Below are 18,825 nucleotides of genomic sequence, written 5' to 3'. Positions count from 1 at the left end.
GGGCCGGGCTACTGCTGAGTGACCGCAAGCCAATGAAGACATTTGGAGCAGAGGAGAATTCATCCAGTTAGAGGGGCTTTCCTGGAAGTTCACTGATGACAAGCAGGAGCTCAAGGATATAAAACAGCATGGCCACAGAAACTGAGGTACTTTGAAGAACTTAAACCATTTATGACACAAGTCTGATTTCCATCCAAATGAAAATCAAATTAATCAAATTGCATCTGCAGAGGCACTTGCGGAGAGCTGGCAAAAATTCTCACTTGCACAGCATTGTTTGCTACTCTATTCTATTGTCTCTCGCTTTAAGTTTTTAAAGCAAAGACAGCAAAAAAGACAGCTGCTCTTTTGGAAGGCAAGCAGCTGATCAGTCATGTTGGCCCTATAATTAAATACATTAACTTTAAATAAGACAGGAAAGCTATTTAATGCGATTCTTCACTCTCCCAGCAAACACAATACATTATGTATTTCCTCATTAGTCTTCAGGACTGTTTCTCTGCTCAAATGCAGTGTTTACCAGGCATCTATAAGAGTTAAGCATGAATTACAAGGAAGCATTTTGCTAATAATATTTAACAAAATTACATTGAATTGAATTTAGCACACACAGTGTGATATAGCACCAAATTATGCTGGTTGATTTTGTGTCTTTAAATAGCACTTTTTAAATGTAGGCAGGCACAAAGCAGAACCAATATACCAATGTAGCACAGGCAAAATAAGAGGCGGCGGGGAGAACTTTTCCACTCGTATGGGACGATTTTGAAAATGAAACTTTGACCATTTATGTTCGTATTTAAAAACAAAACAAACAAACAGGCTTTACACTTGATGTGTCAGTGGAAGGGGCAAACTAACATATTAATAAGTTAAATGTTTTGTTTGATTTAACAAGTATCACGTGTGTAACAATGAGATGTACGTGATCATCCTGTGTAACTGTGTGTTGCTGCTAAAGGGTTTTTGTCATAGGTGATATGGCAGGACTCCTTCTTGTGATTGACTCCAAGTCAGCCCTGTGATCATTAATGAATAGATGCTATGTCACGTCATTTTGCTGGTATTTCAAAAAAAATTCACGCAACCAGAAAAGTTCTCCCCATCGCCTCACTTTTTGCGCACTACCCTAGCGCTGTTTCATATGCTGGTTTGCAGCTGCCTTTCAGACCCGCTATATAAAGATACAAAAATCAGCCCATGCAATTTGTCTCAGGTTTGATAAATCAATTGTGTGTGCTCTATTGGCACATACTCCTCCTACAACGCAAAAAAACAACAACAGCTCAGCAATCCGCAAATGGAATCCTGGTTGTGCCTGGTTAATACATCAGAACTTCCTCATCGGTTTACCTGTACAATCAATTTTGAGCCCATTTTTGCATGCCCAGACTTTTTTGTTAATCAAGCCCATGTTCTTTTGTTTTTGTTTTTTTAACCTAAAATTATTTGAAGTTATTTTACTTTACTTTGCCCTTTAGAGGGGGAAAAAATGTATCTGGCAGATTGTCAGTATCTATTAAAGTGGACAATATGCATCAATTAATTGGTCACGGGCATTAGAACAAAGACTAATACTGAAGAAATGCAGAAATATCATTATGGGTGATGTGTAAAATGCTTGTAAAGTAGGAAAAAGGGAAGAAACACCACAAAACTGTGAGAACAATGTAAACCAGACAGAAGGTGACATGGGTACATCATCAGTACCCGGCTTCACAAGTTATCGCCTAACAAACATGAAAACACTCACCCACGCACACGTGATGTAATCACAACTCACATACGCACATGCAAGAATCAGGGTCATGAAGGCGAATGTACTGGGCTGTAAGCTTAGCATCATTTGCTGCATTGCTGATGAATGGGCAAGCTCTAAAAAGCTTTCATTCATAATAGGCAACAGCAACTTCAGAAGCTTTAGCCCAGGTGTGTGGAGAACAAAAACAAAAGGGCCGTAACAGAAACGAGCGAACAAAGACAGCCCTTCTGCCATTAAATCATTTTCTAATGTATTCCTTGAGGTGTAATTGGAATAAACCAAAAGAAATCATCTTAAAGTTGGACAAGTCGATTTATCTAAAAATGACCATGGCTCCAGGTTTATTACAAAATTGAATTCCTTGCTGTTCCATGTTGATTTTAAATGGGGCTCCTAAGGGCTTGTAAGTAAGGATCAACTCAATATGAAGAAGAAGTGCAGGACAGCAACAATTTCCAAAAGTACAGAGAGCAGAAGTGTGAGGGGGAGGCAGACGAGAGGAAATGAGTGAAAAAGCATCACGGAGATGAGGGATTGCTGTAGAGGAGAAAATTCTGGCTTCATGTATGTCTAATGAGAGTGTTTTTCCAAACCGCTCATCCTCAACTTCAACTACCGACTGACACTGCCACGGTTCATCGCCAAGGTCATTTAATTTAAACGACTACAAGACATGACATAAAATTAAATCGGCTTTCAACACTCCCAGGATCTAAGTGGGTCTACCTTACCTTACCATACCATACCAACATGTATTCCTGCATACACAAAGCTGTTTAATTTTCCTGCCCTATTGAAAATCATCCATCCATCTATTTCCCATACCGCTCATCCTCACAAGGGTCGCAGGCCTGCTGAAGCGCATTCCAGATGACTTGAGACATCAGTCAAGCATGGTACACGTTGGACTGGTTCCCACTATTTTCTTGAAATTATTTTCCAGGACTTTTTCATCTGCTACTTGAGTCAAGTTATCACTCCATACCCTAATAAATTCCACCTCCAAGTTTTGGAGATGTGTTATTTTCTAAAAGTGTACCTTATATTTTGTACATTTAACCAAATTGTTTCAATGTTACCAGAAATACTGTACCAAGTTGGCAATTTGCGTCTCTCACACAGCTGTGAATTGTTTCTAATATGATTCTCATGGTTCATTCAAAACAGACGTTTGCGAACGTCACAGTAAGATCTCACTGGATGTGGACATCTAAATGAATTTCATTGCTAAGTAAATCAAGACGATGGAATATAGCTGATTGCCTCATGAGCTGCTGATGAGTTGGAGAGAGGCCGAAGGCCCATGCTAGCACCCATGGCACTGCCACAGCCAGGTTGACTAGCCCAGGGATGCAACACTAGCTAAAAACTGTATGAAAAATAGGAACTCAATACCTAATGAAGTTTTTCTCTCTCAAATATTTTCTGTTTCTGCTGTCGGACAATGGAGCAAGTATGAAATACTGAGTGAAATGTGGTCCAGTAAGACTACCCATCTCAAAGCCGTTGTCATGGACGCTGTGGCTCTAATGAAACCAGAGATGTATTTCATCTCAGAGCGCACAGCCCAAAGTGACAGCATGCACACTACAGCTCTCTGTCACTCAAGAAGAGTACAAGAAAGAGAGAGAAAAACCTCAAACTCGATATACAGCACTACAGCAACACCCTTAGTTTCAGTGCTTCTTTCGAGAAAATAAATCCTTACTTGGGTCTGAAAAGTCAGTAATCTAGCAACAAAGTCATATGGAAACACTGGGCAGCAGAACTTTTCTAAGGGAATATGCAATTTGATTGGCTGGGAGTATCACGTGTGGATGTCGAGATGAAGCAGAAAAAGGCTACAGCTCAATGTTGCCCATTAAAGGCAGCTGAAAACAGACTAAATTGTCTCTTTAGCCCGGTTGTGTACACCCACAAGGCAGAGAGAAGCAGAGGGAGGGGAAATAATTCTCTAAGACAACTCAGCTTTTCCAGGACATTTTGTTATTTTCCCCTCATTTTCCTGGAGCCCAGATACCAACCCATGACCTATGAACTGTGAGGTGGATGGGCTAATCAGTCGGCCGCCTGTTGAAAATGGCAAATTTTCAAAGGAACAAAAAAAAGGTTATTAATTGTGCAATAGTTGTCCCCTACTCAAAATATAAATGTTAACGTCTTCATTATTAGATGTGTTCGAGTAGCCACGTTGAGTCTGCGTTCTAACTCAAGTTCACCACATCAATCTAATTTTATGGCTTTTTCTCTGCTGAGCTGACATATTATGTTGGATGGCTCGCCTCAGAACAAGATTCAATTCAGAAGAAGGATCTACTCGTGTTCGAAGTCACTGACCGTACCATCACAACCACCTGGCAATCAAACCATCATCCACATTGCATTACAAAACGTTGAGCAGCCCTGCAAGCATTCTTCAAATTGAGATCATGGATAATGGTCGAAAAATTATAACCCAGATCTCAGTGGATGAAGGGAACAGACGTGCATTGTGGTGGCCATAATCACTTGAATTTGGCATGTCTATGCGGATATGTCTGTTGAAAGAGATGAGTGAAGAGACATGAGATAATGATTTGGACTACCTATAGTAGAAAAGGGCATTTTCAGTAATCATACAGTTACCTTGGCAACAGAAGCACAGCGATGTGAAAAGTTTACAACATATTCAGAAATCTTGTTTCAAAACGAACCTTTATTTTTGTCAAGCAGAAAGGGACAGTAGTAGTATGAGTATACGATTCATAAAAATCTTGGCACGCTACATTGCGAATATGGCCTCAGGCTAACAATGCAACTGCAATGAAAATATGTTGGAATTCTCCCACTAACAGTCCATGCCTTTTTGTTTAATTCTTCCATTGCCTGTGCGTTGTTCACTAAGTTCATGTGCAGGTTGGGTTTTCCCCAGGGTGAAATTAGAGCTCCAGCAGTGCAAGTTAAAACTGCAGCTTCACTGATTTGTTCCAATACAAGGAACTAGTATTCTGCTAACCAAGTGCTTTTTACTAAGATAACAGTTGCCATAAAATGATCAACATTTAATCATCATAAACAGACAACATTCAAAGACATCATGAAAATAAAGACGGATGAGATTTACTAAAAGTATAAACGGCCCACATAATCCACAAATAACATCAGCAGAGTCTTTCCATATCCATAAATAGAACCCCCACAACACCAATGGAACACAATGTTATTTTAAATTGTCATGGCATGCGCCAAGAAAAAACACCCTCACGAGTAACTGATGATTGTAGACAGCCCAGTTGTGTCAAGTCTGTCAGTACCTTACTCCAGCGAGGAACAAAAGAGGAATTGAATAAATATGTCGTATGCTGATTAGGCTAGGTTAAATAAACTTTATTAGTCCCACATTAGGGAAATTGTAATCATTTCAGAAGCAAGAGGGGTTACACGAATAGTGGTTAGAGGACAAACACACACGCGCAAAAAAAACCCCCAATGAAATAGCAAGCAAGGAGGACACAAATGTAGGCTACCTAGTACCTACCCATCGCATGTGCGCAAGTATATCAACACAACATACAGTACATGAATCTGCACACAGTGCCGAGGGAACCTAGCAACCCTTGAAATTAATCTGAGATGTGCTGAATAGCCAGAGGGAGGGAACAGGCCCAAATTAATTTGATTGTGTGTGGTATCAAGTTAAACACATGACCTTCAGGGTTTTATTAGTGTTTTTGTTTTTTTCAATTTCACAAAAGAACAGTGGTATTTACTATCTATTCTAGACTCCAATAATTGGGGTGACTCAGACCTCCGCAACCACAAGACTGAGCTTTCAAATTATTTATTTAATTTGTAGGAGCTTTTTTTCTTCTTCTTTTAAACAAAATTAAGATTGAATCCTGCCCTAAATACACTTTAAAGCCAAAACTAAACACTGTCTCCATGGTAATTCTCTAGCAGAAGTGTCCTCCAACATCTCCTCCATCCTATTTATAGACTAGTGGATGACTGGTTAGCTGGCAAAGGATCAGTAACACTGTAGTGAAACTGTAGTGAAACATGTCTGCAACCCTGCGGGCCTTCACATCTTTGCTTTCTAATAAAAGATTTTAAACAAAAAGAACAATTACCAGAGTTGGCACAAGGAGTAGGTTCAATGTGTCTGAAGCGTGACAGGTCTGCATGCATGGAGGAAACTGTATACCTTCTGATTTTTTTACCTGAACACTTCCCAACCTTAAAACCCGGATTGCTGGTGTCGGGCAGAATCCTCGCATGTCCAAAACCATCACTTTCCAGGACAACAAAAGCATCTTGAACCACTTTTAACACTATAAATTACATCAGTAATTTGTGAAAATAGCAGATTCAAGTGGGGACCAATCAAATATTTCTTAATGAAAACATTAAATCGAACAAATGTTAATAGATGAATGGATGGACACTGGGGGAGGTTTCACCCAACAGTGAGTGCAATTATGTATTGGTACTGCAACACACCAGAAAGATACACCTCAACACAATGGTAATGTAAATGACTTAAAATTACAGCCATCAGGAGAAAAATATTTGTTGCTAGCATTTAGTATGGTGGCTTGAGTAAAGACACAAATAGTAGTCGCAATGACAAAAGTCATTGCGCAATTTATGTCCACATTATTTGAGCATTTGCTCCCAAGAAATAGTAGCCATGTTTTTATACCAACATCATCATAACTCTTGGGTTGCCCTTGTTGGATGCTTATGGTGCAATGAGTTGCCAGTTTGACTCAAAATCAAAGAGCAAAAGAATACCCACATCTGTAGCATCTTATTATCTAGTCAGATTCCACATCAACAATGGATTATAGTTGCAGGGCTATTTACATAAGCAATCATGTTACTGGCCAGCCACCTTGAGGTGGCTTTGAGTAGAGACAGGATTGTATCCATCATATCATCCCGTTAGACCCACCTGACTTTCATATGACACAAGAGAGAACATCTTAGTCCAAGTAGGGATATGACACTTTATGGCAAGGTTAGGCCACTTAACTCATTTAGAAATCGTTTTCATTTTACTTAAGGCCAAACTCCACAACAGATAATGTTTTTTTAGTTAAGGATTATCTTATTTACAGGTTATGTCGTTCAACACTAAAATTTGAATGAACTTTTTTTTTACCCCCAAGGTCGATACAGGTTACCGATTATTACTAGTCAAGGAGGCCGATAACGATATTTGGAATACAATATTAATTTTTAGTAATAGGGAAAATATTGGCGTCAAAATATATATATAAAAAAATTGAGAACTTCAACTCTTAATTTTGTTGAAATGTCTTTAATCATATGTTCATTGGGGGGGAAAAAGATTTTCTAGATGTTTAATCTTAGAAAATAGACATCAGTTATAAAAATCTAACAAGGATCATCAGCATGTCTTAAAAAGTTATACGAAAACATTAACAATTAAATAGCTCCTTAGTTCTACAAAATTTCACAATAACTAAAATGATAAGCTTTCACTTATCTTTGTTTTAATTTCAAACAAAAACAAAAGGTGCAGAGTTCTCAGGGTTGGCAGCATCTCTTATGAAGTTAACTGTATAGCATTTTTCCAAAATATCCTTCAAATAGGGATTACACAGTTAAAACCTCTATACCACACAAAATACTGCACCCTATTATATTGCCTCACTGATTTGAATAATCAACCAGGCAATAAATCAATTAAATCCATTATTTATGTATGTATAGTATGTTTTCCAAAATATCCTTTAAATAGGGATTATACACTTAAAAGTAAACCTCTATACCACACAAAATACTGCACCCTATTAAATTTCCTGATTGATTTGAATGAAGCTCCAAAGTGCCAAGGAAGCAAAAGAGAACTCCTGTGCTATTACCATACTTTATACTTCTGCCTACCCCTCTTTCTTGCATCAGTCTGCACTGCTCTCTAAATCTACATTGCTCCAGTTATTGATCCATTGCTGATCTCTATCTGATTTAAAAGAGACCTCAATCCACAAATTAATTTAAAAACTAGCAGTTCGGTAGACATAGAGAAGGAGCAATTGCTGTTAGAGCGAGGCAGTACAACACAGCAACTAATGCTTTGACATCATGCTACCTTGGAGGTCTGTTGAAAAGAGGCGTGCGTCGTTATTATCCACATGCAATGTGAGTCTCCGGTGTCTGCCCTCCATGGCAATACTCCAGCATGTGTAATTACAGTGTAAACAACAAGTATAGTTCCCTGGGCGTCATGGACTCACTGAATGTGCTCAGAGACTGATTCGTCGCAGTTAAGGCTCAGTACTTAACTTCTGCCTCTCTAATGAGGTTGCCAACAACATCTCTCACAAAGCACAAAGAGAGTTTCAAACAAGTGTTGAAACGGAGGGGAAACGGCTGGAGCCCATCCCACCTAACCCAGATCACCTGTCAATCGTAGCTCACATTCATATCCACATGTGGGCAATTTGGAGTCTTTCCAAATGCACAAAGGAGGACCTAAGTGGAGATTGGAACCCCAAGTCTTGACTGTGAAGTGCCAATAGTGCCATCTTAATTTAATACACTAAATAGTTCAAAGCTTACACTCAAGAGACTTTTCCCACAACACATGGAAGGGCCAAAAAGTACCTTTCCATCACATTTCTAAAAGTTGGTGAAATAACACCATAAAACATTGTTCTACTAGTCTATCTGTTTTCTATATCTTGGATTGCTTAATTTGCATTGATCAGGGATTGATGACTACTATTCATCTGCTTAAGTTCCATTTTAATAGACGTGTTTAATCTTCACGCTCATTTAATTGCTTCAGGCAAAAGTATAGAGTAGCAATAAAGATCCCAAGTGACGGCTCCAATTAACATGTGCCAACTATTCAGACTGAATGGGGGGCCAGATAAAAAAGAAACAACCAACCAACAAACAGCAGCCTGCTTCGCAACAAGCACTTCTAAGCCACTGTGGAGAAAGAATCTTCTCAAGTGGAAACAAACATGCACTCCCATTAACCGTGATGCCCTCAACACAAGAGCGTTGTCACATTCATCCAGTTAAACTGAGGCCGGCAAAGACCTCATTTACATGGCAACAGAACACAGTTAGGTTTCACCCAGCAGGGTAAGTCTGCTGATAGTTTACCAACAGAGAAGTCTTTGTCTAGTGCACACACTGGAGGAGACACTTGATGTTAGTTTGTTCAAATAAATCAGACCACAATGGTGGATGCTGTTTAGAAACAGAGCAGCAAAGGGAATGGGCCCTTTTTTACTTGGTTCGTTTGATATGACTGTTTTTCTTGACAGTTTTTCATTGTTGGGTCATTGACGGATGGATAAGCTTGTTCGATGAGGCCCGTTATATGAATTGTCATGTGGTGTGACCAAAGTGTTTTAAATTTTTATTTGGAAATACATTTAAAGACAGGAGTTTGTAACATCCACAAGACAGTCAAGAACACATGATGTAAATAAAAAATAAAAATAAAAAGTTACCCTTTGAGTATGTAGTAGTCATATTTTATGTGCATCATGTGGTAAGACCTGAAAAAATAATTATTAATTTTGTCCAACAAATATATATCTGCATTATATTTTTTGGTGCGGTGTGTATTTACGTCACTTTACTCCGCGACGTGCCGACGTCTGGGCCGACGCACAGCGGGTAAGCGTCGGTCCCATTTGGCCGACGTCAAATTGGTGTATTTAGGCCTTTAGACCAAAGCAAGTGGAGCTAAAAGCTGAGACAAACCTGTAGGCCTAGTGTGTAGTGGAAAAGTGAGCACCGTTAACCTACTTAGCACAGCTCCCTATTTGATAGTGAATTGCAAAGTCATTTATATATCTTTCAGGTTTTATCTCGAGTGTGTTGTGTTATATTTTTTATAAACTATAACAATTGAATCTTTACACCCCCAAATTTCTCTGGGACTTTTATGACATTTTTATTGCATACTGCACAAGTCAGCCATCAGAGAATCTCCTTGGAGTAGCATACCAGACAGATACTCAATCAATTTTGTGGTTTGGTCCCATTTTATATGTCTAAAAGCAGAAAAAAGCTTTAACATTAAAGTTGCATGCGGTGGCCAGCGACACTATGGAAAACAGATTTTCTAGGTTGTATGCACTATGCAGTATTCGCGTTACTATGGTGCAGGCCTGGCAGCCTATTTTCTCTTGAGCGAAAGAGGTGAGCTTGAGGGCGAGGGAATCCTCTGTCATTAACAGGACTCTTTCATACATAGCAGCAGCCAATTAAGAAGAGCGTCACTGTTGGCAAATAGGAAGATGATGATTTTTCTGCTGCTGACAATCAACCGTTAATGCTTGTTCTCTTTCTGCTCTGCACTGATATGATTGTCTCTCTTTTTGGCACGGATGTAATTATTCATATGCCTCTTTCAACGCACGCCATATTGTTTTCAATTCAATAAATCTGTGGATTGTAGCAAAGGAAGATAGCTGAGTTGAAAAGGTTCACAGAATGGGTTTAATCAATGTATTATGATATGTAAAGGCTCAACGCGCAATAATCTAACTATTCTATTCATCTTGTTTTATTACACTACATTTAAATTTGACTTGCATTCTTATATCACGTATGAGAAAAACAATGGGCTTACTTATGGTTGTACAACTAATTTAAGTTGTAAGAAAAAAAATACATAGCTAATATCAAAACTGAAGTTAGGGATACCATTCTTGGACCACGTTAAGATCACAAGTACGGTTATAAACACACTTACACATAACCTGATCCAAATAAAACTGTGACCCATGACCTAGGTTCTGCCCTCTGCAGTCAGAATTCTGTGGATGATCAAATTCACATAGTTGGGACAGCATCTCTGGTGGTTGTATTCAATGATTCAAGACGAGATTACAATTACATAAGACCAAGATCAACCATTTAAGGCTCTCCTAGTTCTCAGTGTTAGCGGTCGATGCTGCCAGCATCACTTCTCCTCCGCTGCCTGCATTAATTTGTGGCGGTGAACTTGCATAAACAAGGGTACAAACAATCAATACTTGGTGAAGGAGAGGTCAAGCCGACCCTCCCTATCCATAATTAGCTGCATAAATTAGACAGTCTTCATGTTTTCGGAGGGCAAAGCTTTATCAATTTGACCCATGTGGGAAGCAAACAAGGTGGAGGAATTTAGCAACAAGAAAGCACAGACGCTGTGGTTGAACAGCCGCCATTTAGAATAAATTACATTAGTCTGTGTCTTGCACTTGCACTTACTAGAAGACGGAACCACTTTCAAGCAAGATGAACACAGCAAAGGTTTTAGAAAAGCACTAACAAGTGGTTTTATAGTGATTTTAGCTATGTAAAAATGTCAAGGATACAAAAATATAAACTGACAGCAGAGCATCACATTCTGTAAATGTGTGTACTGCTGTCACAATAAGGATCTTCTCATATTTGACAACTTGAAAATGAGTGAAGATGATGACCATCTCCAAACAGCACCCCCACCTGTGCTCCTGGCAGCGGACACGGCACCAGCCCACTGTCCTTGAGATGCGGGGTAACCGAGCGGTGCTTCCATCCATCACCACATTACACACATCGGCCTACTAGTTTAATTGTCCTTTGCGGACTTGAATCGAGCCACACTGGGCCACCCAGAAACATGGGGCAGCTAATTAGTCTATGCCAAGAGCTGAGGTTCACCAGTCATTTACCACCTCGAGGGTGTAATCCCTTCCAGTATGTTAATGAGGACCCGACCAATCACAACAGTCTCATCCAGTGCTGCTCCAGCCTCTGCACTATGAAGAGTAGATTTTAGTGGCAGGAGGCCATGCAGTTACTGCAGGATCCGCCTGACAAGGAGTTGGAGAATGAATAATATTGCACTGAGCATACTGATGAGGCAGCAGGAAAAGAGAGAATGTTTTTTTCATTTCTATAAGTGCATATCAATGAACACATCCAGGCCTGGAGCCTACAGGGAAACAGCTGGTGAGTGTGAAAAAAGGTACATATGCAACAACTGGATGTATGGAGCACATTGGGGAACAAATGAGAGAAGTTAAGGGTGAGAGTAAAGAAATATGTGGTCCAATGCGCAATATGGCCTTGTGTCCCTCATGTTTTGGAAAAAGATATTTAGTGTCCAATTTGCAACTATGCACTTTCCACATCTTTTCGGATTGAGATTTTGCTTTTTCTTTAATTTTTTTGTTTGTTTTATAATACAATAATAATGTTGTCATATCGATATCAACATATCTGGCAGAAATCAGATATCACCCCCGGTCCTAATCAAAAAGGGCACGGCACTCAGAATGAATACAGAGACAACACAGACATGGCTGCCAACTCTCACGCTCTTGCAGACATGAGACTCCTTGTGAAGAAACACGCAATGTTGTCTGGACTTATTTTACCTACATGTACGACAGGCAGGGCGTGTTGAATGGACACATAGCAGGTAGCTTTAGAACACAACTTACAGACAAACTTTCTGCATAAGTTAAGAGCACACTGACAGCCGGGCCATGCTCAATTGTCACTAATCCCCGATCAAACCGATTCGAAAAGGGACTTTTTGTATAGCAAAGTACGACATACGGCTACACAGTTGCATTATGTGATAGCGATTAAATCAAGACATATTTTGCCTGTGATTCAGATGTGTTGGAGATTGGGTTTTTCCCCCTGTAATATGACATCAGATGCACCAGCCACCCCCCAAGAATCGTCTGTTCCCCATCCTCCTGGACATAGCCTTTCAGCTAAGGTAACACTTGGACAAACAAACCCAAAAACAAAGCTCTATGAATTGTTTTGTTTTCAGGTTGTTGTTTTTTTTAACTAGTTTAGTCTTAGTGGAAGTCTATGATAAAATTAGTAGCCTTCCAGTTATATATGGTTGATCATGACAACATTGTTAAAACAAATATTTTGTACAATACTAAATATATTATATATCGAATATTTACTCGCGTGAGTTGCTCATTTGCGCCCCAAAACACATAAATGTATATTTTTTTAATATTAGCATGCTCCAAAAGACACATTTATATATGTTTTATGTTTTTTTATGCTAGATGCAGCCTCTGAACTGAAGAGAATGCTTGAAGAAATGGTAGTTATTACAAAAACGGTCAGCAGGTGGCAGCAGAGTAGAAGATCAACCAGGGCCATGTTGCAAAAAGGTCTTTCCCCCACTGTTTTAAACAGATTTGAGAATAATGATGAAATTTAGCTATATTGTAATGATAATTGCCTCAAAACGGAAACAGATAGAAACATACTTTTTTCCTGATGACAGATGAGACGCTAATCGTTCTTTTGGTAGGTTCCATGTTTTTATAGCAAAACACACAATATTCTGTGGGCCTTGCAAAATCAGTCCAAATCCAGTAAAACGGGGGTTGCTTCAGTGAAAATGGCTGGGAGTGAATGTGTTAAAAAAAAAATAACTTGTATTTGTTTTATCAAATGAATATCCTTATAATGTTCTAATTATTACAAATAAATGGAATTTGTTTAGCTGTTAGATTTTACTATTATTTTTTAATTTGTGTCAATAGTATTTGTCATTGTCGATAGCAAGCAGGTTCCACAAGAGCCAAATCTTGTTTGTAAAATAATTTAAGTGTTACAGAAATTTGCTTGCACAGGTTAGCTACGAGGAACTTGAAACTTCCTTCCGACATAACCACCAATGTTAAAGATTGAATTATGCTATATGCATGTAAACTGGGGCCTTGAAGAGAAGTGCATTTCATGTGTGCATGGAAATCAATGACTGGCTGACACTATAAAGATGACAAACTATACATTTTAAAAAGATGAGTGACTGGTTGACTTTGAGGATTACGTCTAAGATACCAGACAGACGCTTGAAAAAGTTACATTACTATAGTACCCACGCTAAATTATTCAATTGTATTTTTCCAGCTTCAACAGTTTATTGACTAGTGTAATTATTAAGAAGAAAAAAAGAGTCAGAAAAAGAAGAGGCAATTTGTTGAACAACTGCAGCACTCTTAATTGGAGAGGAGAGAGCTCAAATCATAGCAGGCCACGCTTGCTGGGCTTTTGCACCTCAACGGACAGGAAGGAAATCTGTCAGAGGCAGAGCCACTGAGGCCGACGCCGTCATCTCAAAAATGTCCAAAAACATTTGCCATTTTGTTCAGAGTGCGACAAAATACATGACATCATGCTGTACGTGTCAGCAAAAGCAATGATTTAACAGGTCTCCCTGAGTCCCTCTCTCAGGAAGGTCTCATCATGAAGTTCATAATTAATTTCATTTTATTTCATGCTATATTAAGGTTAAGAGACTTCTTAAATATGAGGGTTAATGTCTGTCAGACTGTCACCTTGTCTTTTGTAAAAAATAAATATGTTCTGTTAATGACAGGAATCTCAATCACATTAGAAGAATATATAATGAAATGTTGAACATGTAGCTTACGGTGTTGAACAAGCACCGTTGTGTACAATAGTGTGTCCGGTCACCTCTGGTATCTTTTCATGCCTATTGTATTGAAGGGTGAATTGCTGAGGCGCTGTTATTAACTAAAGCTCATCAGTTGCTCATTCAATTGTCAAATACTTCCAGTGTGCCGAATATAGGTCCATCCTTTACTCTCATCCCCTACGGATGCATGCAAGCGTTATCATTAGCATTAAACGATATAAGGTATGTGCTATTGCAAAACAAAGGATATAAAGCTGAAAGATCGAGGCCTTCATTATGGTAGGCTGCTCCCATGATGAACAATACAAACAACGAAGGGCTCATTGCGCTTGTCAAAAGCAACATTTAATTGCTCTACAGTATCCTCAAGAAATCTGTCAATTAAAATGAAATGCTTTTGCGCTGAGAAACAAGGCTAACAACTGCAGAGTGAACTGACGTGGCTGGCTGGACACACAACAGTAACTGTCTCGCTTCGACTTCCTGTTTCTGTCTTAGCAGCCCATTGTGAACATTACAATCCAAAGCTTATAAAGCAGGCCATCATTAATAAGCAGCATTTATTTGAACTTCTATATATCAGATATCAGTCCTTATTTTGTCAAACCTCGTGTAAACAAACAGCAATGGGAATATTTTTCCCCTCCATCTTTCAGTTATGTTAGTGAACTGGTCAAGATCCTGAGTTGACATGGAAATGTGGAAAACCTGTCAGCTGGAAGATGCAATTATGTATACAATACAATATACAGTCAGCCATATCGCTAACCACATCACATTGCTCATAACCCCTAGCGAGGGTATTAAACTCTCCATGAAGACTCGGATCAATTTTGTATCATCTGTAGGAACCCTCTCTCTCACTTGCACTCCATGCCCTTTAACTTCACAGTGAGAGATAATTCTACGACAAAATATAAAACTGGACAAGGAAGTTGAGCTGCTCAAAACATAGATAATAAACGTCCAAAATAAGATTAATAGTACAATATAAGACCAAGACTGTCAAAACATCCTGAATTGTAGTGTCTGTAAACAGCATATCAATTTATTTAATAACCATAATCATTCCAAATAAATTCCATATAATAGATGATCACAAATGAGCGAAGTAATATCATGCAGATTTAGGCATTTACAGATCTTGACATGATTCAAGCTAACTAGCCATAATACTGAGCATGAGTCGTAGTTTCTATTTTTGATACTGTGGTCATCATCACACTTTTTTTCCCCTCTTAGCAATCACGGGTACCCTCAACGGTGTGTTGACATAACCAAAAAAAGAAGAAGAAAAGGCAAAATACACTTGTGAAGTTACTCCTTTTTGAAGCTCACCGAACTGTGAAATCTACACAATGATGCAACCCCTAATATTTGGGCATACTTTTTTTTCAGAACATTGTGCTTGTTTCCTAAATTGTTAGAGCTTTGGAATTGTAAGAGTCTGGTGTGTAATCAAAAAATGATCCTACCCAAGTCACATGATAATAGATAAGATGTACTATGATGTTCCAAGATGGCCAGTTATAACTAATATGGGAGGATTTGCTCTGAGTAATTAAGAAAATCCAACAACAACAACCCAGTCCATGTGTCTCGTTTTTGTGCAAGAAAAATGTGATTTGTTGTAAGAAAATAAAACATACCTCACAAAACCCCATCCCAGACTGCAGTACTGACATTTAATGTGTCGCAAAATTGTAAACGTTTTATCGGCCCCCCCAAAAAAACAAGGTACTCTTAAATTGGCTCAGTCATTGATGTGGACATGAAATCATACCTTAGAGACACCACACTGACCACTGACAAGATCCCAGTAAAGTGACGGCTTCTGAAGACAGCTTTGTCAGTCATTTAAGCGAATCGCCTTCTCCCAGACGACAGTCACTCTTCTTATCACACTAATCTGGATGACTTCAGCACTAAGTCAGTGAAGGCAGCATGGATAAATGAGTTTACTCCTATGTTAATTGGATTATAAGGCAGGAGGGGCTTGACCCGATGGCCCTAACCACGAGCTGCTGAGCTTTAATGAACACGAGAGCTTTGATTGCAAAGACAGAATATGAGCAATCTGATGAACAACCCACAAAAATACTTCAACATTAATCTGTATATTTATATTATTATATGTGCAGTATATGTTGACTCCATATAGAGCAGGCTTGTAGTATTAATATTAAACTAGTGATTTATTCTATGTATTTTTACAAGGACAGTTTACCCGCAATGATTCAACTCCTGAGACACATTTGAGGGGAGCTGCATTTTATATGACAGCGGACTCAATAGTAATCTCTTGGAGGTTAAACGTGAGCCTCTGGGGTCCAGAGGCTGCTTTGCCTCTATGGAGGAGATGAGAGGCTGCAGCTACACCAAAAAGCGAGTGTTTTGTATCAGTTTTCTGCCAACCTTGCAAATTAAAAAACAATGCTACATGCATGAAAGCAACTCTGAAGTAATGCAGCTCAGACAGAATCTTGAAACTGAGTTCTCATGCTGCAATGAGGGGACTCATAAAAACACACTGAACCAAAAGCAGGGATGCTTACAATACAATACAATACAGGCAGGCAAGTAAATCTGAGCAGATGATGACATTTGCTCACTCATACAATTATTTTCAGAGAATACTGGGGGTGGGAATCTTTGACTGCCTCACGATTCGATTTGATTTTTCATTACTCACCGGCATATGCTGTTCCTACGTTGCAAAAAAACTACTTTTATTGGCATAACTTGATTGTGACTTTTTTTCTTCTACTCTCTAATGTGGCTACAATTTAACAGTGTATCAGAACGCGCGTAACCACACTGCCCTAAGTGGCCAAATCGGGTACAACATGAACAGCGCTCCCAGTAAAGTCACACAAACAAGGGCAAGACCGTATATAATAATTTTAATAAAATCGACTCTGGGGCATTTAAAATCGATCCTGAATCGTACTAAATGAGAATTGCGATTCTTATGAGAAACCACTACTTAATTGTAGAGCCAAAATTATTTACAAGTGAACTTCAAATATGCTGCTACCATCTTAAGTGGGAAAAAAAAAAGAAGAGAGAAAACAATTCATGTGTTTGGGGGAGTGGAGCGGGTGAAATGGTTTAATGGCACATCAGTAAATGTAAATGGTGAAAATTGTTGATATGCAAGTTAACAGTTCCGATCTTTGCCACGTAACAAGATATACTTGCAAGTCAAGGTCCCACCACTGTACAGTGTTAGTATAAAGAAGTCAGGTCTGATTTTAAAGGCAGATAGAAAGGACTGCAAGGGCTTCCTCATTCTTCAGTCCAGGTGGAAAATCTGCTCTCTCATTGGATCACTGAGGTTGTAAAAGATTTAAGCGGAGCTTCAGCATATATATAAGGTAGGAACAAGATGAGCAACTACTGCATTGTACCAACAGCTTAAATAAAAATCTGCACCCGCCTGCATGAAAACACATGGATCTCCCAGATGAATGGGGAAACACCCGCAGGGAGGGGAGAGCCAGCAGGCATGCTGTCTGACATCATCCAAGCCTGGCTGTTACTGTCAAGTATCATGTTTAATGTTTGTGTTTATGGTATGCCCATTCAAGGCGCACAAGTACAACTGAGGCATTTTGAGGTCTATGTGCAGTCATTGATGGTACTGCAGCAGAAACTACACTCTCATCCCACTCACACGCTGCAGTTTCACAGCATATAGAAGGAAGGAGAAGGAGGTTGCCCCACTGAACATCAGCCATAGGCGTTAAAACACAAGCTCAACATTTACAGCAGACTCTGCAACACCCTTAAATAATTGGCACGTGTACACAAACACCGCCACACGATCGAATCAATATCACAAAGTTGAAGGGTATGACGGCAGATAAAAGGAGAAACGAGGGCTAGTTTAGTAGTGAGCGGCCGGGGCAGCGCCAGATGATGGTCTTCATCAATCAGCAGGCGCTCCAAACAACTGCATTGCCTCCTTGCCAAAGCTCCACGTCCCGTGGAAATACTGTAACTCGCACGCGACACCAGATCGAGACGCATTTCCTGACTCACAATGAGCTCCAACGTTTACGCAATCTCAAGACAAGAGCAGTGCGGGAAACCTTGAGGCTAGTTAGCTTTACTTCCGTAGCAAGACCAACCGGCCGCCACCGTGCGCCTCGCTCCGGGCAGGCAGTTCCAACACGTCCCTCTCACCCACTCACTCTCACTCTCACAGACACGTCCTGGGACTTACCGGTCTTATGTGCTGCTGGTGCCGCGGAGAAGGAGCGATGAGTGCGGGGAGGCTGCCGGCCGTCGCTCCGCCGCTTCGGGACAACAGCAAGACTGATCTGCACACTTTCGCAGCCATCTCTGAAGTGAAAGCTCACCGGGAAAGGAGACTGCTGCGGGCGGACCGAGACGCACAGAGGGGAAGAGGGAGGGAAAGGGGGGTGGCGGAGGAGGGGTGCTGGTGGTGGGCGGGTTTGCGGGGACTGTCCGCCGTCCACGCCACGGCAAAATTATTTGCATAAATCTTGAAAGCAGAAACTGTCATTAATACTAATTAATACTTTGAAAAAAAAAAAATAATAATAATAATCGTAATTGTGTGATTGTAAAATAACTTTATATGAAAAGTTCCCTTACGTAAAATTGA

General features: G+C 39.7%; 1 protein-coding gene across 1 annotated transcript in view; it reads right to left on the bottom strand.

The window, feature by feature from the left end:
* mcu (mitochondrial calcium uniporter) overlaps positions 1 to 18,594 on the bottom strand; it is a 61,722-nt gene extending 43,128 nt beyond the window's left edge. The window contains exon 1 of the mRNA XM_086093391.1: positions 18,421 to 18,594. Coding sequence (XP_085949517.1) covers positions 18,421 to 18,537 — 117 coding nt within the window. The 5' untranslated portion in view covers positions 18,538 to 18,594. The remainder of the gene's footprint in view (positions 1 to 18,420) is intronic.
* Between the last annotated feature and the right edge of the window lie 231 nt (positions 18,595 to 18,825).

The sequence above is a fragment of the Leptonotus elevatus genome, chromosome 13 (genome assembly GCF_054856555.1).
Source record: "Leptonotus elevatus isolate MCC_2025b chromosome 13, RoL_Lele_1.0, whole genome shotgun sequence".
NCBI classification, from domain to species: Eukaryota; Metazoa; Chordata; class Actinopteri; order Syngnathiformes; family Syngnathidae; genus Leptonotus; species Leptonotus elevatus.
The sequence above is the reverse complement of the archived record's forward strand: the minus strand, read 5'-3'. Positions and strand labels throughout refer to the sequence as shown.